The 18,749-nt window shown below is 38.7% G+C and overlaps 2 protein-coding genes across 2 annotated transcripts in view; one reads left to right on the forward strand and one right to left on the reverse strand.

Moving 5' to 3' along the window:
* LOC132193608 (centrosome-associated protein 350-like) overlaps positions 1–18,749 on the reverse strand; it is a 117,313-nt gene that overhangs the window by 94,153 nt on the left and 4,411 nt on the right. The window contains exon 4 of the mRNA XM_059614377.1: positions 6,628–6,705. Coding sequence (XP_059470360.1) covers positions 6,628–6,705 — 78 coding nt within the window. The remainder of the gene's footprint in view (positions 1–6,627; positions 6,706–18,749) is intronic.
* LOC132193614 (angiopoietin-4) overlaps positions 1–18,749 on the forward strand; it is a 36,869-nt gene that overhangs the window by 16,255 nt on the left and 1,865 nt on the right. The window contains exons 2-4 of the mRNA XM_059614387.1: positions 15,890–17,120; positions 17,570–17,701; positions 18,524–18,711. Coding sequence (XP_059470370.1) covers positions 15,890–17,120; positions 17,570–17,701; positions 18,524–18,711 — 1,551 coding nt within the window. The remainder of the gene's footprint in view (positions 1–15,889; positions 17,121–17,569; positions 17,702–18,523; positions 18,712–18,749) is intronic.

Here is an 18,749-nt window from a genome sequence, read left to right on the forward strand (position 1 = left end):
TTCAACACGGAGTGAGCAAAAAATTACGCGGCTCAAAATGCCAGACTGAAACCACTTCATGATCGCTTGAAATTTGAATTTCGCGTGACTACTTTCTTATTCGGCGAGAGACTTTTGTTTTTCTTTAATTTAAGGAAGAAAATTATCTTCCGTGGGCAAAGCACTCAATTATGCACACAATCAGTATAATAGTCAAAGCCTGCTGATTTGCGGCTGGAGAATTTCTAAAATTTATTGCACCCACCGTCGGTGAGATTAAAAACTTAATTCATTATATTTGCACGCCCCGCGAATCTGCTGGCAGAGGAAAAAGCCGCTTTTTAACCATCTCATCACGAGACGGCATAAATAATAACAAACGAAATTTCATCTCCACTTTTCGCGCGTGAAAGCAGCCCCGTTGACCTTTTAATAGGATCCTCTCGCGGTTCGAAAACAGAAAAAATAATGATATATATTTATATGCGTGTGTAATTTACGACGATAATTATTCGGCGCACACAATGGCCGGGATATATTGTTCCAGATCATCGACATTATTTTCTCTTCCGCCAGGTGTTCCCCGGGTGATATTTTCTTAATAGCTCGAAAGAAAGTCAATCACCGCGCGCTCTGACAATGGCAAAAGGATCAGACGAAACTTTTTCGGCATCACCGCCAGAGACAAAGGCGGCGACTGCATCTCTCGCGGCGGAGCAAGCGGCCAACGCCTAACCAACCTTGCCCTTCATTTCGCCAAGGATATCTGCTCGCATGGGCTGATTTTATTTGATAAAGCACCCTCAACCTGCCAGGGCAGGTTGGAGAGAAGCTCAGGAATCCACACTCGGCATCCTGGTTGACATCCGTCGTTGAAAATATTCAATGGAAATTAATTATAATTTTACAAAATCAATTTAAAATTTTTAAAAAAGAAAAGTTAGAAACTTCTAAGTAAGGAATTTTGTGCATGATATATTTTATTTTATTATTCTTCTCCGTCAATACAAAAAATTCTAATTTTAATTTATTTCTAATTTAATTTTATACTCTACTTTTTCATGCTTCAAATATATTCAAATTTTGATATTTTCTCCTTTTTTTCTTTAAAACTAAATCAAAATATGATCAGAAAATCATAGATATGAAAGATTTAATTTAATTGAAACAGACAATATTTACTAAAATCTGCCAGAGACAAATATTTTTTGTAATATCATTAACCTTTTATGAATTTCTTTAAAGATATGTTTCATTTAACTCAAGTCATTTCAAAATATTTGCCCAACACAAAGGAATATGATTTTATTGAGTATATTTACAGCTCAATCACGTTAAATTTCAACTGCAGCAGGAATTTAATAATAACTAAAATGCCCATCTCGAATCGTCTATTTGCTCAAAATTGAAGCGCGAAATGTGGAACACGTTCAATCATTTTGTTGCACGAGGAAAGGCGAGCATGAAGCTCGAAATTGAACTGCAAACGACGCATAATGCATCAGGTGATACACTTTTAACGAGCTTTTTATGAATCATTTTGCGGGTCGGTCGGCTGGCAGAATTGAGATGTCAATCACGATTTGACATGCGCTTAATTACAGGCGAGCAATTGAGCCAAATTTTAAGGGCGAGGCATTTGCAAACCGAGCGCTTTTTGCTCTCGTTTCACAAATTGTCTTTTGCTCTGATGAATTATCCTTGGCAGGACCGGCTTGCAGATGTCCAAACGACGCTCGCTAATTGAAACATATCATAATGCAAATGCCAAATTTGCGGCCCTAATTAATGCGATTTCGAAACCGCTTTCACTTTTCGGCGGCGCTTTTTCCGCTCGTTTTTCAGGAGAGAAGCGAAAATCCCGCGGCTGTCAGGAGCGTTTTTAGCACCGTCCATAGATACGGATAATAATGACAATAATTGCTGGAAATTCAAAACGCGAGACGAGACAGCGCTAAGGAGCGCATAATGACTCGTAATGTGCATGTCGGACCAAAATAATTGAGAAATTAACGTTCGGCAAACCGATTTGCGTCCATCACCTCGAAGCGTGTAAAAAATTATTAAATTTTTCTTTCAAGTCGGAAACCTTTGACTTTTCAAAGAGAATATGAGCATGCTGACCGGTGCTACGTATATATTTTGTAACGATTTTATACGTTTTTCAGTCTGGCGGCGAGAAACCCGTTTTAATGACATTTTCACCCGGATGATAATTAGCTAATGAATGCCGCGGCACTGCACCGATAATTGCGTCTTCATGATTCTAAATCCAACTAGCCGTGTGCTTTTTGTGCGTGCGCTTAATTATGCAAAAGTGGCGGAATGATTGCATAACGCTGCTCCACATTCTTTATGGCGCTTTTTGCGCGCGCACGACGAAATAAAATCTCGTCGCTCGGCAAGGTCTATTAGAGAGAGGGTTTATATTTTTGAGTTTAGTCACGATCTTTATTATATACTCAAAAGTTTTTGTGTACTTTTCGCCTCCTCGTCAGCGAATCTTACCGAATTCAAGTGATGAATTTATTGACCGGTGCGGATTGGATCTGCCGATGATTCATACGTAGACTTTCTATAAAATATCAGTAGAGTGCAATTAAACACCTGCTTGTGTCGCGCCGCGAGTTACATTATTTCTCGGCGGGGCCGGCCTGGGCGTTTGTTATTTGAATGTCCGTCTAATTATTTCAAACAGAAATCGAGTGTGCACGGTTATCTAACTGACAAGTTTGCATCACAAATGTAATGTACTTGAGGACTGGAACCAGGTCAATGGATATTTCTGTTCGAACAAAGGCGAAATGTTTTTCTAGGTTGGTCAAAAATATAATAATATGCGAGTTGAACCAGATTGCATGTAATCTTGATCTCGATAATTGTTAGATTTTTATCTATCTAGAAGTTTCAGAAAATCAGGTGTCTTTGAACTCTCGGAGTTGTATGCAAAACGGCGAAAATTATCCTCCAACTTGATTATTCTTTAATTTTATAATTTAAATTTATATACTAGGGGGGCGTGTGTGATTGTATGTAAATGTAGCAGTCGACGGGCTGGCTGGTTGAGGCGGCCCGCCGCATTACTGGTGCAAGGACATCCAGTCTACGCAAGGTGGCTCGACTCGACGGAGAGAAGCAAAATAAAGCACAGGTTGTCTGTGTGTGACCTCTAACAATGAATGGGTCAACAATTGGTGCATTGAACGCGGCGCCGCCGGCTCATGTTTAGCTACCAAAAGATGCAAAGATAAAGAAAGAGTAAGGTGGTGGAAAAAAATCCCACTAGCTAACAGTATGTGTCGCCAGCCTTGGACGGATAATTACAATTAAAACAAAAAGTGCACATAATCGTGATTTGAATCAATCTTTGGGTGGGGCGACTAAACTTGTTTCTCCCGAAGGTAAAAAATATTGAACTTTGAATTTTTTCTTAGAGACAATAATCAGCGTCAATCAAACCGAACCTTGAAACCGCAATTTCTTATTTTAATTTCAATTTAAAATTTTTAAATTATTTTCTGGCTGGAGTTTTCTGTCCCTTCCATAGATTCAAAATAAAATTTAGGGTCTGGTAATTTTTCACAGTTGGCGACCGTTCATAATTTTATTGCCGGCTAACACGATCACGCGAGCCAGTTACGGTCGATTTCCAGAAATATAACGCAAACTGACCATGAAATCAGCGAAATTAGCGAAAGAAAGTTGTCGCAATAATGAAAATTCTTCAGTACAATGCAGATCCGAAATAATAGAAAATTCGTTTTACTTTCGAATGGCCGCTGGCTATTTTTTTGGGCGGCAATTTTTCCTCGCCAAAATGATATTATTCCAATTCAACACACCGGCGTGGCCTTTCGCAAGATTGATTTAAAAAGGCTTTGTAAGGCAACTTTTATTAATTCGACCGCAGCAATATCGCCAAGGCCGCGCACATGTGCCGCCGCGCCTCTATCAAAGCAAAAGTACGTGGTCCGCTCGTTAAATCTGCATGACCAGAGAAGCTAATTATCGCTGCACCTGCTGCTGAATGTGCTACTAATTGGTACGAAATCACGTCGGTTTCCTGCCCACAATTAAAACTCAAAAGCGACTATCAATCTAACGCTCCAGCAGCAGCAGGAACTTGATAACAAAAATATGTTTCCGAGAAGCAAAAAGTTCACCTTGACGGAGATGATGAGGCCGAATCTCTTTACTACCGATGCGAGTGCGTAGGGAAAAAATATCTTTGTCGGCGGCAATAAGGCAGTGCAAAAATGCCTTTGAAAGAAGGACGGATGCCGAGAGAGAGAATTCGCGAGGCAATAAAACGTGCAGAATTTGATATAATTACGCCGGCGTTTGCCGAAGGTCGGCGCACTTAACCCTTGAACTGCGTGGGAAAATCGCTTCGGCGAGCAAATTGCGGCGATCCGTCATTTTATTCGCGGTTGCCAAAAGCTCGGAAATCGACCTGTACCCGTAGGAAAAGGTAAAGCAATGATATTCCAGCCAAAACTGGCGCAAGGTCTCCTTATATTGGAATAGTTAAAAAGCATTTCATTTATTACCAACGGAAACCTTGTTTAAATTTTAAAATCAAAGTAAAAGAACATAATACAAATATCTGTTCAGACTTGAATTTAAATATAAATTTTTATTCATTTAAAAAATTAATATATTTTGATAAATGCATTGCATGAAACTGAACTTTAATAAATTATAATTTATCTGGAGCGTGGAGTTCGATGGCCGATGATGCGAGTAAACAGCAAAAGCGCACGATCGATCGTAAAAAGAGAATTTTTTCTCATATTTTCTCTCCGAGGAAAACACATAAATCTCTCGCGAAAATCGTCCGCATTTATGCAAATAACGCCGCTAAATAAAATCAGTTATTAGAAAGTTAATCGAGCTCGTAAATTTCTCGCGCCACCGACACTTTGACAGTGATTTTGCCGCGCACAATCAGAATGCAAATTCACTTCGCGTTCGTCTATATCACTCGAAACGGATTATTATTTTGCCATCAATTTTGCACGCGAATTAGTCACGGATAATTTCTATTCAGGTAGCTAGAGAAGAGAGCAATCATTTATAAATTTCAAAAAATAAATAGAGAGGAAACGTTTTGGGTGGGGCAAATTTTTATTATTTCATCTGCAGATAAAAACAAACAATAATCGTGCGCCTTGTTTTTTACTTTTTCAAAGTCACTGCGGATTAATTTGAGAAAGGCTCGCTCAGACCATGACCACTGTGCGCCGTTTCCCGCTCTGGGCGGTGCACTATACCATCGCGTGAATGGCTCGGATGCAATTTTTCTTTCTCGTGGAAATAACACAACTCACCGAGATCGATTATTTAGTTCTTTGTTTTGTTCCGTTCGGGTGAATGCGGCCGAGAAATGTGTTTCGTTATTTCTTTACGAGGCGAGGCAAATGATTTCAAGATCGATCTAGTTATTGGAATATGAAGCAATTATCTTTTGATGGCGGTTTTACATCTCGGCACAAGTATGCTTGCTTATTAGGCAGGAAAGGTTGAAAGAGAAGAATGTGAAAATCGTCCACATAAATCTGAAATAATATATTATCGGAAAACTCTTTCTTTATTTTTGCTGCGGGCAAAAATGAAATAATAATAAACGCTGGAGAATTATTCCCTGGAAACAACCTTGACTTTTGACTTTCGGAACAAATCAAACAAAAGTGGCCTTGGATTTGAAAATAATTGCTCTTAGCAATGCCTTTTTAATTGTCACCTCCAACCGACATTAAAACCTAACACTTCTTGCAATATTTTGTGGAGTTAAAAAACCAGCCAATAGTAAAATGTTTTTCATTTTTCTCATCAAGAGTAAAAAATGACAGAAAATTTATAAAGAATTAACCGTGAATTTGATTGGTCATACAATTAAATTTCAAAAATTTAACTCCTTAGAGCGAGTTTCAAAATAATAAGAATAAAAAAATCACAAAATAAAGAATAAAAATAACAAAAAATAACAAAATTATTTTTTCACTACTTATTCAAATTATTTTTTATAAGTGTTTGAAAGAAATTTCCATTTTATTTTTTTATACCAACTTACTTTGAAAAAAAAATATCATCCACTGTCAGAATCAGTCAGAATAAAGTCTGGTCGAATTTAAAAAAATTTATAAAAAGACTATTTCACTGCAGTCTATAAATAAATTATGTAAAATTACTTGGTCTGAACGATTCAAAATATCAAAATCTTCGTGGAAAATCAGATATGGCTCAAGAATAAAAAATCTGCAACTCTTTCAAAGCCTCTCGGCGTTCATTTTGCTATACAAAAATTAACTCGCAATGATTTTTTGCAATTTTTTTTTACGGAGAAACGTCGAGGCGCCTGCCATTCGGGTCACGCCAATATCGCAAACAATCAATCGCGCCACAAAGCTTTCAAACAAACCAACAACAACCGCTCGGTTTCGTTTTCCGCCTCAAAACGGGTTTTTGGCGGCGCTCGGGAAAAAGTACCGATGACCGCTGCCGGTCGCGCAGAGAGAAAGAGATGATCAACCTGTTGCAAAGATCAATGGATCGCCAGCAATCAGTGAAAGGTGCACACACGGCGAGACACGACGCGCCAAAATAAAGTGACGTAAAGAGGATAATTCCAAAGCAAACAGGTCTTACCTGGTGCTGGCATGTGACAGCGGCGCTGACTCGGCGCTTGGTACGTCGCGGCGGCGCTCAGCAGCAGCGGAGGAGATTCTGAAAAAAAAAAAATAATAATTTATCGCCGTTCAATCAAAATGCAAATCCGCGCCAATAAATCATAAATAGTGAAACTCTATCAGCAATTAAACTTGGTGGTTTAGAAAAACTAGGTTGTTGGTCAAGACGGGCAATTAGTGGCAGTTAATAGAGTGACGCACACATCTTCCGAAATCTTCTTCGACTTTAATTACTAACTCCTATAATAGATACTTCTCAGGGACAAATTCAATAAAAAATTGCCCCATTAGAAAATTAAATATTGCATGCATACTAAAATCTATTATAAAATTGACAATTTTTTTTACATAGAAGATCCAAATAATATATTAAATAATCTATTATAGTTTTTTTCTTTCAGCTTTTTTTAATTTTTGAATGTTTCATAAGTTAAAATAAGAAATAATACAAAATTTTATAAAAAATCTAAATATTTGTCACAATAGTTAAATTTTGATTTTTTTTTAAATAAATTAATTTTAACATGTAATTAATAATATTTATTTGAAACAAAAACAATGTCAGCTGTGGCTTTTTTTTCAAGTGGATGGGATCTCTGTTTGATCTTGTTTGATCTTGGAACTATTTTGTACAACATTTCAGTTTCCCTAAAAATATATTTTTTTCTTTTAATGTTTCAAAAACATTCAAATTTTTACTAAATTTGTAAGTGCTTTTAATTAAAATCAATTTAGTAGTAAATTTTTTAATATTTTGTGTGTAGATATTTCAAAATTTAGCAACATCTCTCAGACTTGGCTGGTTTTAAAAGGGATTTTACGTAATCAAAGAAACAAATCAACGTTTCCGAGAGCTGCGCTCGATCTCATAAATATTATTTATCTGCTTTAATGGATTTACAAAAGCAGGACGCATTATATCTCAGCAGTGCTCGTACTTCATGCACGCGGACGCCATAAACTTGCCAATTAAACTTTCATAATAAAGGCGGCGACTGCATTTATTTTGGCTGGAAATCCACACGACCTGCGCGCACACACATAAATAAAAGATAAACCGAAATTTACGAGCATCACCGAGAGAGAAGTGGTCCGACTTTGCACAATTTCCTCTTAAGTCAATATACAAATAGATTTTGTTTGCAGAAGAAAGGAATTTTGCGCGCAATAGGAAGAGAAATCCCAGAATAATTTTTTTCTCGGAACTACTACGTGACTGCTGAAGAAAGGGCCCTGCAGGTGCTTTAAGCGCCACGAGAAGTTAATTCATAACGGCTGCCCATATTGGGCAGCACGGCCGGTCAATAATTTGCAGTCGGCAGCGGCGAGATAATGCTTCATGACACACTTTGCAGACTGGCTCTCTTGATTTTCGTAACACGCTATCGAAAAACGGCGTAATTAATTACACGGGCCGTTCGTTATTTTATTCCGATCCGAAGCAAATGAATGATTTTTTTTCCTTGCCGCGTAAATACGTGTTTATTATTTAGATGTGGCGCGGTAATGAGAGTTTTTGCACCTTCGGACCAAAATTCACGCTGCGACTTCAAAGTCGGCGGCTTTTTTATTATTAAATTATTGCCTCACGCCTGCTTTCGGTTTTATTATTCGGGGATCTGATTTGTGAGTTTTATATTGATGCCAGATTAAGATTATCAAACGAGTGGTCGGCTTTCCAATTCACACGCGGGGCTTAAGTAAGATAAGTGTTCCGGCTCGATTAATCGAATTGTGGTTTATTGGCCCGCCGGAGATGATTAGCATATGGACATTTTTCTGCACCGGCCCGCGGGCGACGTGTCGTATTATCGAACAATTTCAATTTATGTCCACGAGAAAACTCGCCGATTGAGACGTTAATTTGATATAAAATTCGGTCGCGCACAGGAAAAAATCAAGCCCGAGGCGACAATCCGTTGAAAATTCTTTCACTTTTTTTATCTTTGAAATTCGGCGTGCTCCATTTCGGATAATTTTCCTTCCAGCAAATTTTAATGAATGGCCTATGCTGTTTTATGACACCTAGTGCATTTTATCAAGAGTGCCGGCGGCCACACCTTCATGCGAATTGCTCTTTATTGAAGTAGAGCGTGCGTAATGAGCATGCGGGGTTGCAAAAACTGACCATGACTTGATCGCCGCGTGTTTGCCTCGACTGACTTTTTATTTAAATATCTTCACCTCGCCCTCCTCACACAGGTCGTTTTTGGAAACGGAAAGCTAATTAAATTCAAAAGTTGCCCCGCTATTAATCATTTTAATAGGCGCCGACAGAGAGAGAAAAAGGCACAAATTCCTGTTAATTTCTCCAAAAAACGACGTTTTCTTGTAAAGCTATAAATCTCACGTTGGGCAATGTTTTAAAATGTTACACTCATTTTTTTCACGCTTGTGGGAATTTCAAACGTTCCAAGCTAATTTCTTTTGCGACAAAGTACAAGTTGTAACGCCGATGATAGATGAGTCTGCTTTTGCAAAGAGGCACAAAGACGGATGGATGACTCTCTCCGCAATGGCACACACGGACTGAAATACCTTTACAAATTATTTGATACGTGCTGCATGTGTGTTTGGTACACCATGTAAAACATGTTCATAACGTGTCATCACTCGCTGCTCGCGTCCGCGAGTAAAAGAGACGCCGTTTGTATCAAAATTTCATTGCGCGCCCGAGGGCCGCGTCGTTTTCGCTCGTTATGATCTTTCGCAGAAAAAAATATCACATTACCCAGCCGACCTTTGCAATTCCTTAATTATTCAAGCCAGAAAGAAAAATCGAGTCTATGTAATTTTCTAAGTGGGAGGAACATTTGGGTTTATTGCCCTGGAAGTTTCTGGCAAAATCACAGGGTATGAAGCTATCGACTAATGCTTGATTAATTTCTGCAATTTTGTTTATTAAATTAAATTATTGCAACTTAATTTTTAAGTTTTTCTTAATTAATCAAACTTAGTTTTAGTTTATAGACGACAAAACCCTATGTTTTTAAAGTACCAGCAGATCGTCATTTAGGTTTTAGGGTCAGTTGTCCTTTTCAATTTTCTCTTTGCGATGAGAAAATCCACCTCTAGTATAAGTTTCAACATGAAAAATAATTACTGAACCTTTTCTATAAGATAACAAAATTAATTTTTAATATCAAACTATAAGATTTTTTTATATCTGGGACTTTATTGGGGTGATGCAAACTTAATATGGTTAAATTTGACTCATTTGGTCGGGTCAATTTTAAGAAAATAATTTATTTTCAAAATTTCAGCGCTCCAATGAATATAATTTATTTTTTAACACATCACCTTGGAAACTACAGGTAAAATGTGCAAAAAATTACCATAAAAATTAATCGCACAGTTTTTTGAAGCAGAGCTCAGGATATTATTTCTTTCTTTACTTAGCTGACTTGCGAAATGCAAAGAATTATGATGTTTGAAACATGTTATCAACCCACCGATCTGTCATAATGGTGTTTTATGGCGAACGTAAGAGAAACGTGAGGCTACCTAAGCAGAGCGTATAATTTTCGAGAGATGATGTTGACTTTCGTCGTGTGCTGGAAAAGTTCCCATAATTTCTTTCGTCAAGTCGAAATCGTCTTCTTCCTCTCTCCCAGGCGCGAAAAAAGACGACGCTATTTCCTCTCCGCGTGTCGATTTCCCTTTTCGAAATCTGCGTGGTTGAAATGGATCACAAATCATCTCGTCCAAAGTTTTATTTGTTTGCGGAACATAATGTGTAATATATCGTACCAGCATGAGTGAGCGACTTTATATTTTCTTCTCTCTCACTCGTTATTTATTTTTATACACGTATTTCTATTTGTAACAAACTCCCTACACGAGTTTGCGATTGCCGACAAAAGCGTCTCTAGCGTTAAACAGGACAAGCGACCACACCTTTGTTAATCAAAAATAAAAAATCGAGAGAGCCACTTCTTGTGTGTGTGATGCGTGGGTCCGAGGTAATGATGCTTTGGAAACAATAATTATTATATATATTTTCTGGAGCGATTAAAACGACTAATTTGGACAAAATTAGCCCAATTAGCGTTTGCTCAATGCGAGAAAATAAATATATAATGAATCTCAATTGCTGAAGGAAAATTGAATTGCGAAACTTGGCATAATTGCGGTGACTGATCTAAATCATCCACGTCGTAAAAAGTTTAAACAATTACGAAACTTTTTATTTTTTATAATTTTTGGAATGCGACGGGAAATGAACGCGAGCGGCCACTTTTATGTTCCTTGTGATGTAATAAAAGGTCAATAATCAGCAGTAAAAAACGGACTGGTTCTCCGTTTCGCATGTGCGCACAGCTGATCAGTACATGCGTGCAACCCACCACGTTGAATGAGAAACAAAAAAGTTAACGAGGATTTTTGAATACCGCCGTTGGCCACGAGTATGAGTGATATAGTATTTATATATTCAGGCGCACGGCGGTGCTTTCACTTTCATCTAAAAATGCTGCCCCTGACTTGCTGCAAATTCGCAGTTGCGCTAATAAGGAGCCTAGAAAATATAATTGCTATTAATTGTCGGGTACACACAAACGCGCCCAGCGGAAACCGCGGCCCGATTTTTTTTAAATCTCGACTTAGGATTCCTGCCGGGCGGTGATTTGTTTCGATTAATTAAGAGTTAACACTCTGCAACTATAACTGGTTTAGTAGATTTATGACGCCCTTCTTTTTGAAATTATAGAGGTTTTGGGAAAAGCTTTAACTTTACTGCACGTCAGGAATGCAAGAAAAATTTACAGAAACTAAAAATACAACTTAAATTAAAATACAGTTGCGAAATTAGCAGAATAGAAAAAGAGAAATTTACCGTTATAATTTATCTGGTCAACAATGAAATAAATTTCATTGAACTAACTGTAAGATAAATGAACATAGGCAACCAGCTCAGCAGGACGATGAGATGATGTTTACAATTTTATAATTAATTAAATTCTTCAAATGAATAAATCTATTTAATATCAATTTTCAAGTGCAACAGTGAAGAAGAAATTAAACTAATAATTCAAGTTGATTAAGCGTTGAGAATAGAATTGTTTTAATTTCAATTTTTAATTTACTTTCACTGTTATTTAAAACTATCTATTTAAAATTGATTTAAACACTTAAATTTAATATTACTGTGATTGAAAACTTAAAAATTTACTATTTTTCACACATTCAGAAAAAAATTCAATATAAACCTTTTAAAGTTAAAATGTAGAACAAAAAACCGAATTTTCCTCTTTCACAAATCCGACGCGCGCGACACAGTAAACAAATTGTGGGCAAATCGTGCGGTTGATTTGCATGAAACACAGATTTGAATCGTGCTCGTGCTAGAATATTAATAACCACTCGGTAATTACGCGCCCGCCGTTTACACAAAGTGCATTAGCTGCATGTTTCGCTTTTTCTCGGTGTTGTTTCCGAGACGGACATTTTCAGCGTTCATAATGTTATGCAAATGCCACCGAACGATTTGCATTATTGAATCTCGGGCATGTTCATGTACCGTACACGACACAGGCGGTGGAGAAAGAAACAATTGAATCAGCACATTATTTATTACACGTAACTTCCTTTTCGGAAGCCCCAAGGCCGACGCCGAGAATCGCAATTTGTAAAAAGAATAAAAGAGCCGCCGAGCCAAAATATTAGAGGCAAAAATGACAGAAAGAAAGCAAGAGGCACAGGAAGCAATAAAGTTTTAAGGCCGAAATGCTCGCAATTGTCGTAAAAATGCTTGATGCGTGCTCGAAAGGACCCGAGCATAAACATAGAGAAAGAAAGCAGCGCAAGGTTGTGCGAAATTTTTACTCATCACTCGCCCCAAGTAATGAAAGTAAAAACAACAACAGTTTTCAAAACGAAAAAATAAATAAATGATAATTACCGACAGTAAAATAGTGTTTAGGTTTTGTTCGAGTAAGAGAAAATTGTAAAATAATTTATTCATTTTTAAACAAGCTGGAGAGACTCGGTGCTAATTAGTAATCAGGTGACTAATTGAGCGGCGGAAGAAAATCAGCACGAGACAGATTTTGGCGAGCGAGGAGGCGAGAGAGCTGCTCTTTATAAGGGAGTCGTCGCCGAAACGCCTGTGTCATTATGTTAAACATAGAAAGTGTCCACATGGGCTTTATGCAAAATCAGCAATAAAGCAGCTGATGACTGCACTTCATACTTCATTCATTTTTCAAAAGCTCGCTCACTCTCGTTGGCTGATGATAGAAAGTTATCACAAAGACGAGTCCGCGCGGCTGTTTTGCATGCGCGACTCCCGAAACCGAAATGAATTAGAAAGCATTTACGCGGCGATTACGATGATGAGTTGGATGTTTTGCCCGAATCGATAAATCAGTCGCCGGTGATTAATTACTATATTCTGAATTCGAAAGGTCACACGCGCAGAAAGCGGCCAATTTCGCGGCGCATTAATTAGCATACAGGTGCGTTTTGTTCTTGCGCCGCGTTCATTCACTCGTCGCGAATGAATAATCGGCCGCACGATTGTCCATAATATTTACGTTCTCGGGCGGCACAATAAACTACTGCTGCTGAAAATCTCGCTCCTTTCTTTGGCCGCATTAATTTACTTGACGCCTTGCTGTTTTGAACACACACTGCCGACTCCCGACCGCGGTGATTTATATGCGAAAACAATATATTATATCGTCCTGTGTGTGTCGTTTTGCACCACGCATGTGTATAAAATAAATATACATATATATTCGCAAAAACTCGCTCGCCGGTTTCACTTCCTTTGCCCGCTGCTATGTCACCTAATTCGCGAGCATAAACAGCAGAGGTGAAACACCTTTGCCAGACCGCGCAGCTTTCGGCCGATGACAGCGGCGCATGGTCTAGGTAAAGGTTGGACCCCCGCCAGAAAGCTGACATACACACGAGGCGACTTTTAATTTGAAGCTCACAATTCAGGGAACAGATATTTAATAAATAATTGTGAATTGTAAATTGAGAAAATTGGCCACAATTTTTTTCCGCTTTGTCACACGGCGCTGAAAATTTTAATTAAATTTTAAAATAAAATAAAATAGATATAACAATATCATCTGCAGTAAATTTATTTTAATGCAAAATAATCAAAACACTTTAAGGAGTCATTCTTCTGGAAATAATAACATTTGTTTCTAAATTTTAACGCCAAAGATCTTGTTCTTCTGCTTAACTAATAAAAATAAACATTAGTAAATTTTAAATGGATTCCAGACCCAGATGTTTACAAAAATTTTTATGACTAAAATTGATGAGTGAAATTATGATTTCAAGTTTTTGATCACTACAAGCTTGACTTCCACAAGAAGCTAATAACACTGTAAATACTTGTAAAATATAATTTTCTGAAGACAATTTTTAAATATTTTTAGGTACTCAAGTTTTGTAATTAAAAATAGAGATAAATATTTGAAATTTAAAATTTGAATCCTAATCAAAGAAATTAATCAAATCTCAGCTCCTTATTGTACTTTTTGTTGATATAATTTCTTTCAATCGTTAATTTATTAATCTATTAATTCTCAATTTGTAAGAGGTGCCGAATTGGCAAACGACGATTTGCGGTTTCGTCGCGCAGACCGGCTCGCTGCTTGAATAGAGAGGATTTTAGAGAAACGGCGTCCGAGAGTGGTCTACATTCGCAATATCTCCTACACCTGATGGCCGTAAATGGATGATCTCGATTCCCGGTCTGCTAATAAACAGTGACCGCGCGCGTATAAACTGAAGTTTATTTCTTTCTTTCAATTTTCCTCAAATATATACACAAAACCCTCGCGTGCTATGTATAAATCTTGATCCTAGCCGCGAGCCATTTAGAAATCACCTACTTCTTCTCGGGCAGCCGACGAACAATTGATATACTGGTCGGCGCGAGTGATACTCGCGGAGTTAATTTCACGGCATAACAGTAAAAATTAATATCGGCCTACACACAATCTGTCCCTCACTCAATCAATCAGCTTCGATTTCTGTGGAAACTAGCTCGGCTGAATGCTTCAAGTCTCCTAATTAAGGAAAGAGAAATGAAGTTTGTTTTGTTTGTCCGTAGCGGGTTGCGTTAGCCATTGTTGCCCATTCGGAGAAATTTACTTCGCAAAACACGGGCATTAATTATTTCCCCTCTCGAAAGCAGATTGATTATTAAGAACGAGGTGCATTTAATCCGCGCGAGAAATTTTATATGGCGCATAGTGAGCGTAGGTGTGGCACCTACACAAGGTAAAACTAGCCTTACACGCGACACAAGCTGCAATAGTTCGCACAGCCTCGCGTTTCACGCCGAGTTTCGGTTTCAGAACTCGTTCTTTGCCGATGTAACCGTAGTGGAAGGAGGAAGTTGAAACAATAATCATTGAAGTAATTGCTCTTTGGCGAATAAGTTGTTACAGGTGAAAGGGCATAAATATCGGACCGGCTGTGCGCCGCCACACAATCGCCCGCCGTATATTTCTTTCTTTCTGCTTTCGGTCGCAAGTTAATAACAAGTTGCTGGCGATTAAATCGTTCTCGCATTGATTTATTTCATGCAGAAGAGTTTAAAAAAAAAACGCTGCTCTCGGTTTTACAACATCCCAGACGCATATTTCTATAATTTGAGTCGTAAATCGAGACGGCCGTTTATATCAATCTCAAGAATCGAACAGACAGGCCGCGTGCGATTTCGGTTTCGGGCACTTTCAAAAGTCACACAAGTCGCTGCCGGCGGTGTTAATTTCATTAAGTTCACTGCGCCTAATGAAACAAACGACTAAGCAAGCACCTGATGCTGTCAGCTTGACTAGCTTGATTTGCATTCCGACCTGCAGCGGCAGTTGCATAATTTTCAATTACCTGTCCGGCGGAGAACAACGTAACATGCACATAATGTTGCAATCATAACGCCCTATTATTTAATTTTAAATCAAGAATAAGTTTCACTTTTCTTTCAACATATGATTTTATTTAATAAAAGTTTATTTAGCTCGAAAACTAATGCAATTACATACATTTTATAGAAAATTCAAATCAAATAATTATGTATAAGAATAACAATAAAAACATAAAATTTTATTTATCACTACACGCTTATTTTTTTATTCAATTAATTATTAGCAAAATGTTTTTTGCATTTTCTTCTTCTTAGAACAACAAGTCTCATGAATATATTTTAGCTTATCACATATCATTAAATTAATATTCATTTATTTTGTTTTCAGGGAGCAGTACCTGTTCAACGTCTTTGAAGTGATCGTGTCCACCCTAGAGTCAAAACTTCAGAGGATAGAAAATCTGGATAAGGCCGTGGAGCACCTGATGCGCCGAGTGGAAAACCTTGACAACAGAGTAACAGACAACTTGGACAAGACAGACTCTGTGATCCAGAAACTCCGCTCTTTGGATCTGCGTCTCTTCCAGGGAGGTCTTCGCAGCTCAAACAGTGCGGAGAGTACCCTGAGAGGGCCCAACACCAAGGATGCCGTCGAGTCGCTGGACATGAGGTTGGTGTCGCTCAACAAGAAGGTGTCCGACATAGATACCAAATTGAACGGCCTCAAGAATCAGCTTGACTCCAACTTCTTGCCTGCCGACGACATCAACGCAGAGGCCAGCGAGAAGAAGACAATGAGCATTGACATTTCCAAGGCCATCAACACCGAGGTCATGCAACACATCTCACGGGAGTTTGACGGCCTCAAGAACACGGCCAGCAGTGTCGAGCGCAAGTTGCAGGTGCACATGACCACAGTCCACGACCAGATGAACCGGGCCCTCCTTATGATTGGCGAAATCAGGGAAGCAGTGGTTGAACCTGAATCCAAGAACGCCACCCTCCTGAGGAACAGCAAGCTGGATAAACTGTCTCGCCAGATGTCACCTATTCTCGGAGTATCCGAGAAGATGGATGAAGTTTGGGACATGGTTGTCGGCACCAAGAGCTCCGTTGACGGTCTGGTTCCCAAATCAGACGAACTTCTGACCCAGACGCAACGCCAGGAACGTGCCATCAATGACATCCACGCAGATTTGCGCGTCAAGACTAACAAGATAATTCAGAATTTAGATATGGTTGAGCAGAGGCTGAAGAAGCAGGAGGATATGGTTCAACGACCTGTACCCGCCGATTTGCTCCTCGACCCAACCATTGACCGGCTTGTTGAGTACGACCCTGCCAGGTACACCGTGGAAGGCGCCCTTCCAGCACCGGATGAGATTGTGCAGTTGTCTCCCCTGACCACGACTCCAGTGCCCACGTCAGCGACCCCAACGACCCCCGGCGTGCCATCAACGAGCGGCCTTCCTGTAGTGCAGGTGACGGCCGCCTCGAGCAGCTTAAACAGAGTCGGCCCTTCGAGGAACAGAATTATCTTCCCCAGTGTCAAGAACAAGCCGTCCCCTGCTAACACTACATTCACTTCCGAAGTGATTGCCAACATCAAAGACGTTAAAGTAAGTGAAGCGAATAGACTTTTCAAGTCAGGCGTGAGTGGCTGATAAAAAGCTCGCTGAGAGAAATCAGCCTATTAATTTGTTTAATGGAGCAATGATCAGAGCGAGTAAATTAATGTTAGATTTTATTCTCGTGAGCAGGGAAATAAGATAAAAACTAATAAATTCTAACAGCACACTCTTCCTATCTCCATAAAAAGTTTCAAATTACCGTTAAGAAAAATAGAATTCAAATAGAAAATATTTTTAATTTTTTTCGATTAGGTTATTTAAAATGTTTTATTATATTTAAAACGGTTTTACATAACAATAATTTTTCAATTTAAATTTTCAGTTGATTTTTTCCATTTCTAATAATGAAATAATTTAATCTTTTTAATTAATACGATTTTATATTATAATAACTTTTAATTTATTTTTTCCAGTTAATTTAATGTTGTGTGATTTAGGGATACTCTTGCGTGGACCTGATGAACGCCGGCATGAGGGACTCGGCGGTGTATTACTTGCAAATCCGAGGAACAACCTATTGGTACCTGAAGGTGTACTGCGAACAAGAGGTCGCCGACGGCGGATGGACAGTAAGACTTAATTACTTTGCTCTCTTTGATGTCGGCCGAACCGGCATTGTTGGATAGTTGCGAAATCATATTTTACTGGCCCACACACTCTCGCCGTTTTACTATCGGCCGATCAATCAATCGCAGAATAAAGCGATCGGGGGCCTTGATAAGTGGATAGTGCTTTCAAATAAAGATTATGTATCTCTTTCTCTCGGCGCAGTAGTTAGCGTCAAATAATGCAGGTCACCGTGCGCGCGATTCGCCTATTAAAAGTGCTGATTTATATAATGTGAATTAGCCATTAGCACAAAAAGAAGCAACCTAATTACCCTCGCGCTAGAGAGAGCCGACAAGCCGCGTTATTAAAAGACATTTAACCTTTTTTGAGAGAAGCGCCGCGCGTCTTCATTTTTTGCTCAGTTTTAAACAATTTAAAAGATTTTAGCGAGTCGCCGTTGCGCAAGGGCAAGGAAAAAATTCACTAGCCGCGGTGAGATCACCGCCGGGTTATGAAACAACCAGAAGAAAAATTGGACGCCGGTTTATAAATAAATACTACTGGTTCCTCTGATTCGGCGCAAAAACCTGGCGGTGTTTTGTTACGAAAATATCATTTGCAGAATTTGCATTCATAGGCTGGATATAACGACGATTTGATTGCATTTTAATGGAGCCTATGAATTTTCGATCAAGATCGCGGATGAATCAAAATAATAATTATCAAATTAAAACTATTGCCTAGAGAGAAAGAGAGGTATCGCGATAACATCTGAATAACATGTTAGCCGGCGTTTCTAAAGTGAAAAATTGTTGTGATTTGATGAATCAATTTCTTTCTAGGTCATCCAACGACGCGACGATTTCGGCGAACCGCGAGAAAACTTCAACCGAGACTGGAGCGACTACAAAAACGGATTCGGCGACCCGAGCAAGGAGTTCTGGCTGGGCAACGAAAATATTTACATGCTGACCAACAACGAAGAGTACATGCTCCGAGTCGAGCTGGAAGACTTTGAGGGCAACAAGAGGTGAAGTTTTGCATTAAAAAAAAGTAAAAAGAGCCGAA

The sequence above is a fragment of the Neocloeon triangulifer genome, unplaced genomic scaffold, assembly GCF_031216515.1.
Source record: "Neocloeon triangulifer isolate White Clay Creek 2 clone unplaced genomic scaffold, ASM3121651v1 ptg000004l, whole genome shotgun sequence".
Classification (NCBI taxonomy): Eukaryota; Metazoa; Arthropoda; class Insecta; order Ephemeroptera; family Baetidae; genus Neocloeon; species Neocloeon triangulifer.